The sequence below is a fragment of the Thamnophis elegans genome, chromosome Z (genome assembly GCF_009769535.1).
Source record: "Thamnophis elegans isolate rThaEle1 chromosome Z, rThaEle1.pri, whole genome shotgun sequence".
Taxonomy (NCBI): domain Eukaryota; kingdom Metazoa; phylum Chordata; class Lepidosauria; order Squamata; family Colubridae; genus Thamnophis; species Thamnophis elegans.
The window spans coordinates 67,059,573-67,077,040 of record NC_045558.1 but is presented as its reverse complement, the minus strand read 5'-3'; the positions used below and the strand labels follow the sequence as shown (position 1 = coordinate 67,077,040).

Below are 17,468 nucleotides of genomic sequence, written 5' to 3'. Positions count from 1 at the left end.
TGGTTAAATTGGTGATGAGTAAGTTCATACCTTCAGAGTTCAAGCTACTTTAATAATAACTACTTTATTATGTTCTGCATAATAATATAGAAAGTTCTGCAGTCTGGCAGCGGACTCTTGGAAACAATTACATAAGGGTCCAAAGAATTTAGAGTATGAGTGTCAAATTCAAAGCCAGCGGGCTGGATCTGGCACACGGGGTGCTTAAATCTGGTCCACGTGGCTGGCCTCGAAATACCAAAGGACTGGCCCACAATGCCTCTGCTAGCCAAAATGGGGCCACGGGAAGGTGCATGTGGTCTTCACATGACCCATTTTTGGATCCCAGGCCTCCATAAGCACTCTACCAACTGAAAACGGGCTGTGTAGATGCCTAGTGAGACCCCTGAGTAGCTTGTTTTTGGCGTCCCTGGCTTCCAGCAGCAATCTGCTGGCCAAAAATGGTCTGTGCTGGGCTGCACAGGGCCTCTGCTTGGTCCATTTTCAGCTGGCAGAGTGCTGCAGGAGGACTGGATTGGCACCGAATTACAATTACGTATCCTCAAGTAAGTGCCTGATCTAGGTAGAAAATAAGCAATATCCTATGTTAATACTACAGTTTAATGCCAGATTTTACATACTGTAGGTCCATTTAATCTACAATCAACAATCTATCATTGACAACCATTTGTATGTACTATCCTGGAAATTTATTAATGCTGTTAGATCTTGTATCATCATGTTATTTATGCTATTGGATTTTTATTAGTAGTTGAATAATAAAGATACTTTTCTGCCTGGAAAAACAATTTACTATTAAACAATAGGATATAAATTTACAAACAAAAAGATTAGTGGATTATGAAGAGTAAGTAATTCATATTTGTCAATAATATCTGGTAGAAGAGATAGAAAAATGGTTATAGTAAAGAATTGTGAAAGAAAGAAAGGGGGGGATGCATCAAATGCCCACCATGGCCAAATCTATCCCCCAACTACAGCACCCCCAGCCCTCTGAGATAAAACATAACCCTGATGCTTCCCTCAATGAAATTGATTTAAACGGTATCAGGTAACCCCTGATTTAGAGGTATCAGCTCTAATCTTTTTGAGGTTGTACTGTGACTCCAGGTTATGCTTAATCCTGCCTTCCTGCCAAGCTGGATACTTTCCAACATGATCAGACAATTGATTTGTATCCAGGGACATGCAGTCACTAGAGGCAAGGGAGGCGGGGCCTCACCAGTCTCCTCAGGGAAAGGAAAGAGTTTTAAATATTTTTTAAAAAAATAATTAAAGCCAGGGTAGTTGCTACCAGATTTCAAGTCACAGTGGCTTGGTGTCTGCTCTCAGTATTAACTAGGAGGAGGCCAGAGAACTCGGGGTCTCCTTTGCATAAGGAATTTTTCGCCTTTTAAAAGTTAAGAAAGAGTTAAAAAGCAAAAAATTCCATATGCAAAAGAAGCACTGATTCTCCTGCCTCCTGATCGGTGAGCAGCGAATCATGTCTTATGAGCATGCTTACGTTGAGCACGCTTACATTGGGTGGACAAGAGGAGAGTTGAGAGAGTTTCCACAGCTGGAAAAGGTGTGTGGATCGGATGGAGGGAGGCGGGATTCAAATTTACTGTAATTAAATATATAAATTTTTTATTGTGGAGTTTATGTGTGTGTGTTTGTGTTTCTTTCTTCACAGCGGTCCGGTGGGGTCGGAGGAGGTGGGGGGGCCAAGACGGCGGAGCGCAGAGGCGGCAGGGACGTTCTCACCGCTGTGTCCCAACAGGCTAGGCATCTCGCGTTTATGTCCGCCATAAACGCGAGACGCCTGGCCTGTTGGACACAGTGGTGGCGGGGGGAGGAATGGGCTGGGTGGGCAGGGAGGATGAGCAGGGAGGACGAGGAGGAGGAGGAGAAGGAGGAGAAGAGTGGTGAGTCCAGGCAGGGAGCAGGTCGGGCTGGCTGGCTGCAGGCCGGGGCAGCAGGATTGTTCGTTGGAGGAGGCGGGCCAGGAACTGGAGAAGCCGGCGGATCACTCGGAAGCAGGGGTGGGTTTCGACCGGTTCGCACCGGTCCCTGCGATCCGGTTGGTCGCCGAACCCAGAAGTAAGTAACTTCTGGGAATGGCGAAGCCCCCCCCCCCCGTGCCCGTGCACGCCCGCACACCCGCGCCCGCTCCTTACCCGGTTTTTCCTAATTCTGCGCTTTCCACGCATGCGCAGAACGCATACAGCGCCTGCGCGATCCTCCAGGAGCAGCTGGAGCATCGCGCAGACGCTAGTACGCGTGCATGCGCGAGGACGCCGCCGGCCTCGTTCCAACCGATCCGGTTGGAACGGGGCGAGAAACCCACCCCTGCTCGGAAGCCACGCCGTGCCCTTTCCATGGAGGCTCCAGTCCAAGCTATCCACCGGCTTCTCCAGTTCCTGGCCCAGCGCCTCCTTGCAGAAGCAGCTGCCATGCGGCAAAGCGGCCCAAGGCAGCAGGAACACCCCACCGGGCGAAGGAGTGGCGGTGGTGGTGGCAGTGGCTGCTTTAAGCGCTGCCTTGTCTCACAGCCAGGGCTGCTCCGGGCCGCCGGCCACTGGCACATGCTCATTTGAGCACCTCTGCGCAGCGCTGGGAGGCCGCGGAGAAGCTTCGCTCCACTTCTCGCTCAGCCTTCCCCCAGAGGCAATCCAGGACTTCCAGCAGCGGATCCTGGAGAAGCAGCGGCTGCAGGCTGGGGCAGCGGGCTGGTGGCGGCGGTGGGGCACTTTGCATCATGGGAGCCGCCAAGCGGCTTTGCTGCAGACCCAGGCGCTTGGCGGCTCCCGTGATGCAAATTCCCCCCCACCGCCACCCGCCCACTGCCCCGCTGAGCTGCTTCGCCAAAGTCTGGGGAGGAACTCCGCTGGAGCTGGCGAGTCTTTGAAGAGATACCCAGCTGAGCCTCACCAGGCATAAACCTCATCTCACATCACTGTTTGTATCTTCATGCTTGTGTGGTAGTAGTTGACCCTCGTAGATGACCCTCACTCAATCAAAGATCTAGGAGTACTCATCTCAAACAATCTAAGTCCCAGAGTTCACTGTAATAGCATTGCCAAAAAAGTATTAAGAATTGTTAACCTAATGTTGTGGAGCTTCTCCGATAACATTATACTGCAAACTAGAGCACACAAAACTTTTGCCAGACCTGTTATCGAATATAGCTCATCTGCCTGGAATCCACGTTGTATATTGGACGTTAATACAATCGAGTGAGTCCAGAAGAATTTCACGAGAAGAGTACTCCATTCCTCTGCTCACAATAGAATACCTTAGGCAGATATGCAATTGTACATCTTTACCCTTGACTTAGTAAGCAATGTTGTTAAAGTCATCAACTATATTGGGAGGCTGGATGGGGAGAAATTGTCTCAGTTATGAATTTGGACAAGGCAAGTCCTTAGATTATGAAATAATCTGTCACTCTCATTAGAAGTATATTTTCCCATTCAAAGTTTATGTACAATCTGAGGATCTTCAGAGACTCATGCATGAAAAGCAAATGGTAGCTAGGACTAAGAGGGCCTTTGCACAATGATTCATAACATGTACAGTTTATATTACTATAATGTAAGCTACACAAGGCTGCTCTTTAAAACTGCCTGGAAGCCATACCTGGCCCAGAATACATCAGCATAGACAATAATGGGAGGGCATTATGCTTACATGATTATGTTGACATGACCCAATGCTTTATGAACTGCATTAGTTATAACTCATTTCCAGGCTATTCAAGGCTTTGGTTATCATCTTGAAAACACTATAGCAGTGATGGCTAACCTTTTTGTAATTGCGTGCCGAAAGTGTGCACACAATAGCATGTGTGTGTGTCTACACCTAAAATGCAAAGCATGTGTGACACCACCACTCCCACATGCATACATGACACACATGCATGTGCGTAAGACATGTCATCACCTATGCTTCCCCATCCCCCCACACACATGTGCCTTGGCCCCTCACCCATTTTTGGCTTCCAGGTTGGTGCAGGAGGCTTTCAATGTGGGGTGTTTGGGGCCTGGAAGGCCTCCTGCACCAACCTGGAAGCCAAAATGGGGCACAGGACACCGCACAAGGCTCCAAAATCAGAGTAAAGTGTGTAGAATTTCTAGGCTACCTCATAGATGGATCTGGCATCCACCCCACAGACAGCAAGATGAAAGCCATTAAAAAAGCCCCCACCCTACAAGAGATGATAGTAATATTTAATGCTGTCTTGATGGATTCTATCGCACCGAAATCATGGCCCGAGGCTTATATAACCCTTTTGCCTAAAGCTGGAGCTGACCGCACCCAAATTAAAAACTATAGGCCCATTTCACTTTTGAATGTGGATTATAAAATCTTTGCAGCTATATTGGCAGATAGACTTAAATTTTTCCTTAACAAATTTATACACCCTGATCAGAATGGCTTCCTGCCGTCAAGGCATTTGAAAGATAATGTTAGAATTATTTTGGATGCCTTAGAATATTATGAAGCTCGGCCGGATAAACAAGTGGCCTTTATGTTTCTTGACGCACAAAAGGCTTTTGATCGGGTAAATTGGAACTTTATGTTGTCACAATTAGAAAATATGAAGTTTGGAGAAAGCTTCTTAAATGCAATTCGGGCAATTTATGTACGACAAACCGCGACAATATTGGTAAACGGAGAAGAGGCGGGTGATATTGAGATTGGTAAAGGCACAAGACAAGGATGCCCGCTATCCCCCCTACTGTTCATCCTCACATTAGAACCCCTTCTTAGAATAGTGAGAAGTGACACACAAATTAAAGGGTTACGAGCTAAAGCTCAGGAATTTCGCCGATGACCTTGTTTTTATCCTGGAGGATCCTATGGCTTCTGGGATACAACTTTTACGTAAAATAGAGGAGTACGGTAGGATAGCGGGGCTACGTATAAACAAAGAGAAGACAAAACTGTTAATTAAGAATATGACTCTGAACCAGAAAAGGGAAGTACAAAGCCTGTTAGGGATCAACATGGCCCACAAAGTACAATATTTGGGAATTTGGCTCACGGAGAGATGTTCCTCTATCAAGGTAGATAACTATATGAAATTGCTACAACAGGTATCTAAAGATATGACTAATTGGAGTAGCAAACAACTGTCTCTGATGGGCAGGATTGCGACAGTCAAGACATATGCATTACCAAATTTTTTGTTTCTGTTTCAAATGGCACCAACTAAATTGGACAAAATTTTTTTTAAATCTTTAGAGACAATAGTGACACAGTTTATATGGCAAGGCAAGAAAGCACGAATCAAAGCCCAAACATTGCAAAAACGTAGAGAACTGGGAGGCTTCGGAGTACCCAACTGGGAAGCATACTATAACGCAGCAATCATGACATGGGTGAAAGATTGGGTGATGTTGAATAGAAGGCGCCTATTGGCTATAGAGGGACATGACCTCCCCCAGGGATGGCATGCCTCCCTCTGGCAAGAAAGAGACACCCCCCATAGGTACTTCATGGGACATTATATTCGGAAGATTTTGATGGGGGTCTGGGAAAAGATGAAGAAAAAATACTATCTTAGGGTTCCGTGCTGGTTGGCACCATTAGAGGCCTTAATGCATCCGAGTGTATTTAATTGGACAAGAAACATAACATATAAAGACATCATGACAGAAGATGGCAACATGAAAACAAAGATGGAATTAGAGCAACAGGGCAGGAATTTGGAATGGTGGGAATATTTACAGGTTAGAAACAGGTTTAAAAGTGATAAGGCACGTTTTGGGATCTACCCAAACCCTCAGGGGCTAGATAAGATCCTGTTTGGTGGAGACAAGAAAATGTTATCGAAGATTTACCAATTTTTGACCTGCCAAGATGCTAATGAAGAGATGGACAAAAGCCTTCTAATAGCATGGGAGAGAAACCTTGGCTATGAAATTGAAATGGGCAAATGGTGGGATCTATGGAGTAAGACCATTAAACTTACAACATCTACAGCATTCAAAGAAAACATATACAAGATGGTTTATAGGTGGCACTTCCCCCCAATGAGGTTAGCCAAGATGTTCCCTGGGTTATCTCCATTGTGTTGGAAATGTGGAAGAAAGGATGGCACATTCTACCATATTTGGTGGTCCTGTACTGAGGCCACGAAATATTGGAAAAGGATTAAAAATGGTTAAAAGAGGTTACCGGGGCAAACATGGAATGGAGACCCGAGAACCTTCTACTAAGCATTAAACCAGAAAACATAAGCAGTTCAATATGGCATTTGAGCCTACATATAATTGTGGCCGCAAGAATAACTTATGCACAATTTTGGAAATCCACTACCATACCATCGGAAGATGCTATAATTAAAAAGATCTATGAATGTGCAGAAATGGACAGAATGATGGGTTGGCTGAGGGACAAAGGAGAAACGGAACATTATCTTAGCTGGAACCTATGGTATATGTGGGCGACAAGGAGAACAGCAGGGACTTAAAATGGGGAAAGTTAATATGGGTATTGTAATAGATCCCTGAACTTTGCAATGAGAAGATGTGGCTTAGAGACCTAACAATGAGGAAGGAAAGAAAAAGTTGGGCTGTGAATGACTGTCACCGTGGGGGGGGAGGGGAGGGGGGTTGTATGTTTAAAACAGTATTTGTATCTGTATGTTTTACGCTTAAAAAAAATGTATAACTAATGAATGCCGATACAAAAGGCTGTATATTTACTTTATATTGTTATGTATGATTTGTCTTTCTTATGTTGTTGTATTTTTCTTTCTGTTTTTTAAAGGTAATAATGTTTAATAAAAATTATATTTAAAAAAAAAAAAGCCCCCACCCTAACCAACAAAACAGAGTTGCAGGCATTCCTGGGATTGCTGAACCTCTACAGTATTTTTTTGAAACAGAAGGCAACCATTGCTGAACCACTCCACAAGCTCCTGGAGAAGACCACACCATGGGACTGGGGATGAAAAGAGGACCGAGCCTTTACCACAGTGAAAAAACCACTTTCATCTGACAGCATCCTCATTCAATACAACCAGTCCCTGCCCTTGCTGATAACCTATGATGCCTCCCCCTTTGGAGTTGGTCATTCACCATCTACCGGATGGCTCAGAAGCCCCAATTGCATACTATTCCAAGACACTCTCACCGGCGGAGAGGAATTATAGCCAGTTTGATAAGGAAGCTCTAGCCGTAGTGGCAGGCATCAAATGCTTCCATGAATAAGCCTATGGGAGAAGTTTTGAACTCATCACTGATCACAAACTCCTGCTGGGGCTCATCACTGGAGACCAATATACCCTGACCTACATGTCACCCAGGATGACCAGATGGGGCACTTTCCTGCAGGGGTACTACAAGCTGATCCACCGCCCAGGAAAGAACATCAGCTATGCAGACACATTCAGCCATTGCCCACTACTGGAACTAGTAGAAGACCCAGCTTCTACCTCCCAGCTTCTGCTGATAGACATTGACCCAACTAGCCCAATCACATCCATCGATGTTGCAGAACACACCCAGACCTTGCACAAAGTTTTGAACTGGGTGTTGAGGGAGTGGCCACAAGGAAGGTTTGGGGAAGAATTTAAAAACTTCCAGAACAAACAACCCGAACTGTTAATCATCAAAGGGTGTCTGTTATGGGGGGAGAGAGTGATAGTACCCCAAGGATTAAGGAAGCGAGCTATATTTGGTAGCCCAACAAGGAAAAAGACATTACAGGATGGGTGACCACCTGCAGGCCTTACCAGGAGACATGGCTGCCACCACCCTTTCCAGGAGTGGGAAGTGCCCAAGGGTCCTTGGTCGAGGGTACATATAGATTTTGTGGGACCATTGGGGGGGGGGCAGACTTTCCTGATTGTCATGGACACTTACTCCAAGTGGCTGGGAGTCATGACCATGCCAACCACCACAACAGACACCACCATCCAAGCACTACAATGACTATTTGCACCCATGGGTTACCTGACATCCTGGTGTCCAACAAAGGGCCCCAATTAACCACCAAGGCCATGGAATTGTTCCTTGCAGAGCAAGGTGTTTGACATACTTTAATTGCCCCATTAAAGTCAGCAAGTAACGGACAGGCTGGATGGATGGTGAGGCTGACCAAGGAGACCGTCACCAGGATGGGGCCCAGCAATTGGCAAGAGAAGATTGACAAGTTCCTATTGGCACAACACATCACACCCAGTGTGACCACTAACAAGAGCCTGACAAAACGTCTGATGGACCGGAAGCTGAGGTCTCAATTGGACCAACTACCATCCTGAAATGCCTCTGGACTCAACCCGGCCAACATTAACAACCAGGTGTTCAGCAATAACTATAACTGGCTGGGTGCCTGGGTAGTGGCTATCAAGTCATATCAAGTGGAGCTAGAGGACAGCCAGGCATGGAGAAGACACACCGACCAACTCCAGAACTGGTTGGGGGACTCTGACTTAAGGAACCAAGGTGACTGGGCCACACAAGCAGACCTAAGATGGAATCCTGAACAACCAGGGTCTCCACCCTGCAGAGCATACACAACCGCTGACAGGGAGGCCAGGGGTCAGGAACTGGCCCTACCTAATAGACACATGGCAACCAGTGCTCAAACCCAAGAGAGGGATGTAGGCACTAATCTGAAAGCGCCGGCATCCAGTGAAGGGAGCAGGAGGCGGAGGTTGAGGGAACCAGGCCAGAACGTGATTCACGGCATAAGTAGTTCCAGGAGGTTCCATTCCAGGAATCTAGAGAGACAGCAGGCCTGATCGCACTGGCTGAGGCCACAGGAACAACTGAACTGCGCAGATCCAGTAGGAACTCTAAACGCCTCACCTACTTGCGGGACTACATCATGTATGTCAGCCATGGATTGGACATTGTTCAGTCTAGGAGGGGAGGGGTGTTACATATGGACATACATAACACAGATTTGCTTGTCCCCGTGGATTGGTTTGCCAAAGCCCAGGAATTGTAAATCGCTGTCATTGGCCGGCTAGTCTGCCAGTGCTCAATAAATGGAAAGCTCTGGCAGCCTGCTGGCAGTTTGTATTGCAGCAGCTAGGGAAATAAAAGGTGCTGAAATTGTCTTGAGCCTACTGTCTCTTCTTCCTGCATCGATCTAACACCAGTACATAATCTTTTAATAGAACAAATTCTATAGATGCATTAACTTGTTTCAGAAAAAAATGTTTCGACCCACGTTATATAATGCTTTCTTTTAGCATTTGACAAAAAAGCTTTTCAAATTTAAAATAGAAAAAATATTGACATGTCACACAAATATAAATATTATAAATTAAATAAATCTATATTTATTTTTATAAGAATATGTTAAAATACAGACTGAGGGTATTTTTCTTTATTAAAACAATTACTCTTTCTAAATGAAAAAGATGTTTTTATCAGAAATCCCTTTTTTTAAATATACCATAGGTTCAATGCACAATGTGTAAACCAAGCCAATTCTGATTATTTAGAATTATTCAGTCAGCATGATTAAACAAAATATGGTTTTGTATAAGATGAATCTAGTTTATTTTTTCTATTCCACTACGATAAGGGATCTAGGAAGACTTCCATTGGTGTAAGGGTCTTCCTGAATGCCCTTAATGAATCTGAACAGGTGCAAAGATTAAGATGAACTAACTCAAGTGAACTTGCTGGGCACAGTGTTTTTCAAAGGAATCAGTTTGCACAAGACAACATAAGTAATTAAAATTTAAAAATGTAAGCAAGGAGCCTGAATGTGCAAAGTCAGACTGAAAATGCCTTCAATTTGTAGGTTTCTGTTTTTCTTACAATGCCCGCAGAAATAGAAATGTGCTATGTTTGGCGATTAAGATATAGAAGTGTTAGATCTCCCCCCCCCCCAACCATGAAAGAATAATGTTTTTACTGACTATGTTCCCACAGGAAGCAGAAACATTTTTACCAGTTTGCCTTTTCATCTGCAGTTCTAACACTGTATCTTATGGATAGTTTCATAATTCCTCTAGGCAGATTAGCAAAGAGAAGACTGCCAAATGATGGCAAAAGCCATGCAAGTTCCCTTTTCCCCAGTCCTCTATTATTGCAGGTTGAGGACTTTATTTCTAAGAAGTAGCCTCAGGATCCTAACAAATGGTTATAGACACTCAAAACAGCACACCATTCTTTGGAACTGGGAGGAGGAGCTAGTGGAACACTGATTCAGTATGTATGTTCCAAGGTATGTACTTACTCATAATAGGTTGCCAAGGGCACAAGGCAAAGGAAACATGCTACAGGATCCTGGGCAAAGCAGGCCAGCAGCAACTAGGAAGTGCTGACCATGGCCAGTGGATACCAGCTGTGGGCACCCTGGTCCCCATTGGATGAATCTCTGCAATGGCTGCGGGGGGCTGTGCCCAGACCCAGCAGCACTAAACACCCTTTCAGGGGAGGGCAAAGCCCAGCCACTGCCACTGATTTGGAAGTGCAACTTTGCTTCCAGGGCCTGAGTCTGGTGCTGGAGTCTAGTGCTAAGACTGGGATGAAGCAACCATTAGCCTCCCAATTGGCAGGAGAACCTAGGGCATGCAATAGATCTGTGCACAAACCACAGGCAGTGAGGCTTATAGGGCTTGACTCAGTCTTTGGGCATCTAGTGACTGCACAGCCTCCCCACTGGACTGGCTCATTGAGGGTTTCTGAGCGCTCAGCCTTCTGTCAAGTGATAAGTCCCCAGCAACGCAGACCCCATAGCCTCCATGGACCACAAGTGCACATGGCTATGGCCATGTGTCGACAAATGCTGCGGGCCATTCTCTTGCTTTATGCTGCCTACAAAAAATGTGCCTTTGCCTTACAACATTCTCGCTAAAATTTTCCTAAGCAAAATCAGGACAAGCTGGGATCCTTGATTGCAAGATAATTTATCTCAGGCCCATATCTGATTCCCTTCTACTTCAGAAAAATCAACTCATTGGATTACGCCTTCAACTTATTTCCTGGAATTGTCAACTTTTCTTCAACATTTATGTTTCTTAGAAATCAATCTATTTCCTGGAATAACTACTTATTATTTTAATTCCTCAACCCAGTTTCACTGAACAAAATGAAGCATTTAACTTAACAATATCAATCTGGCAATAATCCAGAAGAACATCAACATTCAAGATTGTTTGTAGACAGAAGAAACCAATCTTACTGTTTGTCGTCTTTTTGTGAAGAAAGGATTACAAAAGAACATTTACAAATATTGTGAACAGCCTCACTTACAGTATCTGACTCACAAATGAAAGAAATGGATGGCAATTATATATTTAAAAAGCCTTAAATGGTCCAGACAAACACTGAAATTCAAATGAAACAAGTGTCATCCATTCTTCCTGTGAGATGGTCTTCAGAGTCTGAGGTTTATCTACCACAAGGTGAAAACAATTTTCCCCCACAGGCTGCCCAGTGCCCCTATATCATTTCAATCTGTACAATAAAATACCAGGTAGTTGCCTTTATAAAATGTTTCATCATATTTTAAACATTGTAAAAGATACAGAATTTGGCAAGATATTGCATGTTTTAAACTGTAAGATAGCGTTGTTACATGAACAAAATGGAAAATAAATGTGAATTATGTCAATCATTCTGGTTTAAGCCAGCAATGAATCAAGGGTAAAAACAAATTTCAAAATAACAAATATAAGGAATATAATGAAGAAAGTCTGGGGAAAGTCTAAATGAAATATTAATTATATCTTGTGATATTTAAATCTTTCCTACTCAAACGCAGATATTTGATATAAAAAATTCCTTCCTGTGTTAGAATTGTTAAAAACAGAAACAATATCAGATAATCATGAATCATTTTCTCCATGGAAAAAGCCTATATCAACTAAAACCTATATGAAGTTCACGATCTAAAACAAAATGAAACTCCCACTCCCAAGCCAATATGCTCTATTTTCTTCTCTTGGTGATGAAAATTAAAGCAGTCTAAACTATTGTATTTTTTTTTTAAAAAAACTTTTTCTGATGTAGGAAGCTATCACCCAGCCCTCTCCCAGGAAAATATGAAATATCCTAGGAAATATTGAAAAGGCAGAATATTTCTCTGGATGTGAAAAGGAAGAAACATGTTTTAAAAGACAGAATAGCTGCCTGCAGCTTCCTGCCCATCCCCCTTTGTCAATGAGCCATTAAAGCCTGAGCTAGTCCACTTTACATAATAAAGAGTTCTTCCCTTCAGCTCCAGAATGATGGGATTAAGGCATGATAATATTGGCCCTTTATCCAACTTGCCACATGGTATCTGAGAACTCAACCAAACCTGGATTCAAAACACAGCCTAGAGAGTTGCCCCTGCGTGGGCCCATAGGAGTCTGACAACCAATCGAATACAAGCTCAAGATCAAAGGCCAGAGAGGGCATAAAACCAGGGACTCAGCTTCTCTTCCTCCATTTTTCCCTTCTCTTTTTCTCCACCAACATTGAAACATGTGATCACCTTTTCTGTTCAGGACTGAAGCCATGTGGTCTGGTCCACCATTAAAACCATCTTTCCAAGCAGCCTCCAAGTCTCCAGTGTCTTTTTCCCTATGGAGCCGAACCCAGAAGGACATTTCTTCCAACAATTGGTGACCCAGATGGGACTCCAAGCTAGCCTAACCAATGGATATGGCCCAGGTAAGCCTCCCATGCCGGCACAGACCCCATTGAGTCTGTGGGTGGACTTTATCTTGGCCTTAACCATTTGGATGTAGGTTTTAAAGGGGTTTTGAGTTTGAGCTCAAAGGCTGCCTGGAAAGAAGGTGAGTACCTCTAAATTTTAATTCTCTAAAATTTAATTTTAAAGCATGGGAAATGTGTGTATGCCTGCATGTATGTGACCAGTGTGTATGAAAATGGATGGAAAAGTGAATGAAATTTTTTAATTGTTGCTGCTTTTTTTGTCCTGTTAAAGCCAAAAAGCAAATGCCCATTGTGCGTAAAGAGAGAGGAATAGAGAAAGTGCGCAAACCAGCTGATGACAGGACCCCTCCTGTGTAGCTGTGCGGCTGGTCCTCCTGAGTCTCTCCCCAAGACTTGAAAACTGTTGAGAAGTCCCTGCGAGCAAGGGCGCGAAAGAAGGTTCCCGCTGTGAGGAACATGAAAAGTCCCTCCGAAGGGCGCGAAAAGTCCCTCCGAAGGGTGCGAAAAGAGTCCCTTCGAAGGGCGAGAAAAAGTCCCTTTAAAAAGGCATGAAAAGGTCCTATAAGGACATGAATTTGAAGCGGGGAATACAAAGCGGCAAGCCCAGCTAGGATGAAGTGAGCCCCATATCTGAGCGGGATCATGGGAAGCAGTAGCTCACCGTCGGGCATGGAAACCCCCCTAGGGGAGCTGTTGTGGGCCTGGGATGAAAAGCAGATGCCTGTCCTGGCCAGAATGAAAAAAAAGAAAAATGGGCTTTGCTGAAAGATGATACAGGAAAACTAATTTGGCTACATAAAGGTACTTAAAAGAAAAGGGGAAATGTTGGGGTTTCTTTCTTTCTCTTGTATGTTTGTCTCTTTCTCTGATGTCTATGCAACCATGTGGTTTGTTTGTTAAGATTTGTGCCTTCCCTAATTTAATGGATTTGTGCTAGGAATGACTAGGGTGTGCAAACCAGAGAGATCTCTCCCCCCATCTTATTTTCTCCTTGTCCTCGTGTAAATATGTGTCTATGTTTTTGTGCATCCTCGAGGTAACTGTAACTATAATATGTCTCCAATCCAAAAAGAATTTTAAAGTGTTCAAAGAAAGAAAGGAGTAAACTGGCAGAAATTCCCTTCGCTCAGTTTGTTGTGTCCAGAAAACTGAGTGAAGGGGGAGGGGACTCTTTACTTTGTGTTTATTTGGCCAACAGGCGTATTCTTCCTTCCTTCCTTCCCTGTACCTTAAAGTAACAACCCAGCAAATGTTTTAAGTTCATTTACAAGAAAAGTTTCATCCTTGCAGTTATTGTGTGTTTAAATGATTTTACCTGTTCATTTCTTTCCTGAAGCATGTGAATCCAGACCCCATTTCTCATCTGTGATATTCCCATAATGTTACCAGTTTATCTATTTAGCTATGGTTTTATTTTTCAAACTCTGCCTGCAAGCTATCTACCCCTCCCCCTACCTCTAATCCTCCAACAATGCCTTTTCTGTGGGGGAGGGCACCTTGTTCTCATCTCTTTCAGCCCTGTAAGATTGTACTCTTCGGGTGAGTATAGATATTTTTTTTCCTTTTGGGGGGGGGGAGGAGGAGAGTGTTGCCTTGTGTGTGCATGTATGAGATGAAGGAAATTCCTACTAAAGGTTTGCCTTCAACCTGAGTAAAAACCCTCTGCACATTTATCTGGCCAACCTACTCTATTGGTCCTAAAGTAGAAACCTGGCCTCCAGAAGGCAGTTTTGATTTAGATTTTGTCAACAAAATTTCTGATTTCTGGCCACCATCAGATGAATCAAGAGCCCCACCCAGATTCAAATGATGTATTAATGAAAGTTTCCATACATCTGGATTTTTAAAAATATGCCTGCGCATGCTGGGAGATCCAACCTAGAATCCTGGCCAATGCAAACAATGGGTGGACAAACATCTCTATACGTTGTCTCTATACAACTTGATCTTTTAAAATATGCCAGCGCGTGCTGGGAGATCAAGGTAGAAGAGTTTGGATCTTTAAAAAATTAGCTCTACTGCGGGTCTGGAAAAAATATCAATATAAACTAAATGATAAGATACCTATGTGGGCAATTCCTAGACATGCAATAGAGAACATAAATATAGTACAAAAACAGGATGTAACTACATACAGCTTCTCACTTTAGAAAGAGGTGTATTACAATTAAAACCCTTGAATGTACTAAAAGAGGAAAAGGTAATTCAAACATGGTTTCAGTATGGGCAATTACAGGCCAGATGGAAAAAAGATCAAAAAATTGGTTTTACGCAAAATGAGGATAATTTACTAAAACAAATTAGGGATCAAAGTCAAATGCATATAAAAAGATTATATAATGTATTAATAGAAATGGATTCGGAAACAGAATTAGTCAAAGACTGTATGATAAAGTAGGCACAAAATTTTGAAGAACCAATAATGTTGGATACATGGGAAAAGATATGGGTAAGAAATGTAAAATTCACACAAGCCCAGAATTTGAGAGAAAACTTTTATAAGATGTTTTATAGATGGCATTTAGATCCTAAAAAACTGGCCTGTATGTATCCGAATTTACAACCTAAATGCTGGAGATGTGATTGTCTCGATGCTACATATTACCATATATAGTGGACTTGCAAAAAGGTAAAAGCATTTTGGTGGATTATGCAAAATGTTCTTAAAAAAAGGATAAAGTTTACCCCTCAGTTATTCTTGTTAGATATAACTACTGATTGTACTGTAATAGAGACTAACTTGATTTTGTATTTAATAATGGCAGCAAGACTGTTGGTGGCGCAATATTGAAAGAAGGAAGATTTGCCTACTATTCAAGAATGGACATTAAAGTAACAAACCTATCAGAGATGGCTAAAATATCAACATATCTCAAGGATCACTCAAATGAGAGATATAAACTGGAGTGGAGAAGATGGATTGACTATATTTAAAATAAATACGGGACTAAGAAATTCCAGATAGTTTATGACTGAAGAAACAAGGAATGATATAATCTGTTTAGAGTTAGCCCAGCAAAGAGGAGTTAAAGCTCAAATGAAAGATGATACTAACTTTCTTTAAGTTTATTTTAGAACATCTTTGTTCTAGATTTATACCCTGCATTTGTTCTGAGAAGTCGGGGGGGGAGGTTGGGGGGGTTCCGGTGGGGAGGCCAGGGGGGGAGATAAACATTTGCAAAAGTTTTTTTTCTAAAAGTTTTCAATAAAAAAAAAATTAGCCAACATCTGCTGGCAGATCCAAATCAGAAACGAACACCCCAGGGCAGAGACAGGTATTAACAACCTAGTGCTTAAGGAGATAGAACAATGGGCATTCGAGCAAAGGTAAGAAATTTAGCAGGTAATAAAAAGGTAAAGCCTGTCTGAATGGGAAGACCTAGGTAATTGGACTTGATTAATTTGATGTAATGTCTGTTAAATTTCTTAGATGTGTATCTATACTAATAACATGTAGAATTGAATGGCATTGAATTGATTGTGATATATTTGACCAGCTGGCAAAATAAGTAAGCTCCTCATCTTGGGCTTGAAGCTGTGGGGAACGGGAGTGTAGTTAGGATTTAAACTGCTCTCTGAGTTTTCCCATGCTTGGAGAATGAGGCACATGTTCCCCAAGGAAGGAAAATTAAAGATTTAAAGGGACAGAACTTCCCCCAGGCCTGAAAGTGTTGTTCCATGGTATTTGTGCATGTATGTGTGTGTGTGTAATCATTTCCAGGCCTGGAGGGAAGTTGAAATCCTTTAATTTAAAAAAAATGGAGCTCATTGGCTTATGTACAGCTCCCTGAAATAATTGTAATAACTGCTTTGCAAGAAGAAAGAATTAAATGGGATTTTTGTATGTGAAATTAATTTACATAAGCAGTCTGATTGCAGTGCAAATGTGAGTATGTTGATGGTAAAAGTTGGTGTGAATGTACTTTGATTCCCTTTCATATAAAGAAACAGTAAATTGCAAGGTTGTTTAATGGTATGTGTGTGTATGCAAGTGTGTTATCATTTCCAAACCTGAAGGGGAGGTAGAGGGTGAGATCCTCTAATAAAAGAAAATGAAGCTTGATGGCTTGTGGAAAGAAAAAAGCTTCCTGAGATACTTATTATGATTGGTTGGCATGAGCAAGCATGAAGGTCTGATTGCAGTATGAATGTGAGTATGTGTCCCTGATGCCCCAGGGAGTAATAAGTGAAGGGATCCAGAGACCTGTGATTGCCTGCATGAATTCCCCCCTCCCCTTCTTCCTTCTAGGTAATTCTTTGGAGGAAGCAGGAAAGGCGGGAAGTGTGAATATCTGCTCATTTTTACCATGAGTGTGTGCATGAGATGCACACAATGATACCTTTGAATACCTCTGTGCATCCCCCCCTTCGTTCCCTCCTTCCTTTTGAGTCATTAAAGGCGGCTGCAGATTTTTCTGATCACTTTAACTACTTTTTTCTCTCTCTCTTCTTGTTGCAGCAGATTGTGGTTTGTAATCTACTTACGAAAAAGCAGGACTTGAGATCACGAAAGTGAGAGAAACAGGTTTATTGGATGCATCGAGTTCAGTGTGTTCACACACCAACATCTGAACTATCCGGGCTACGCCCAGGGCAATGATTTTATACCTTTAATCAAACTTCGTCAATCAGAGGGCGTTTAAAGAGGCGTATTCATACAAAACGTAAAAGCCCCTTTTCAGAACAGGGAAGTACATCTTGGAAAAATACAAAAGCAGATATTCATACAAAAGTATCAAAAACAGGAAAGCTGATTTCGTACCAACAGTTTTCTGCAACTTCTCTGTTCTATCTCTCCCCCACGTCTGGCTTCCTGTGCCCCTCCTTTACAGAGTCTTGCCACACTGT

General features: G+C 42.9%; 1 protein-coding gene across 1 annotated transcript; it reads left to right on the top strand.

The window, feature by feature from the left end:
- The first annotated feature begins 10,281 nt into the window (after positions 1 to 10,281).
- LOC116520651 (FANCD2 opposite strand protein-like) lies at positions 10,282 to 10,812 on the top strand. The gene has a single exon (XM_032234931.1). It carries the CDS (start codon positions 10,282 to 10,284, stop codon positions 10,810 to 10,812), a length of 531 nt encoding a protein of 176 aa, XP_032090822.1.
- Positions 10,813 to 17,468: the final 6,656 nt, after the last annotated feature.

Coding starts and splice junctions, on each gene's coding strand:
- LOC116520651 (XM_032234931.1), top strand. CDS start 10,282: ATGGCCAGTGGATACCAGCTGTGGGCACCCTGGTCCCCATTGGATGAA.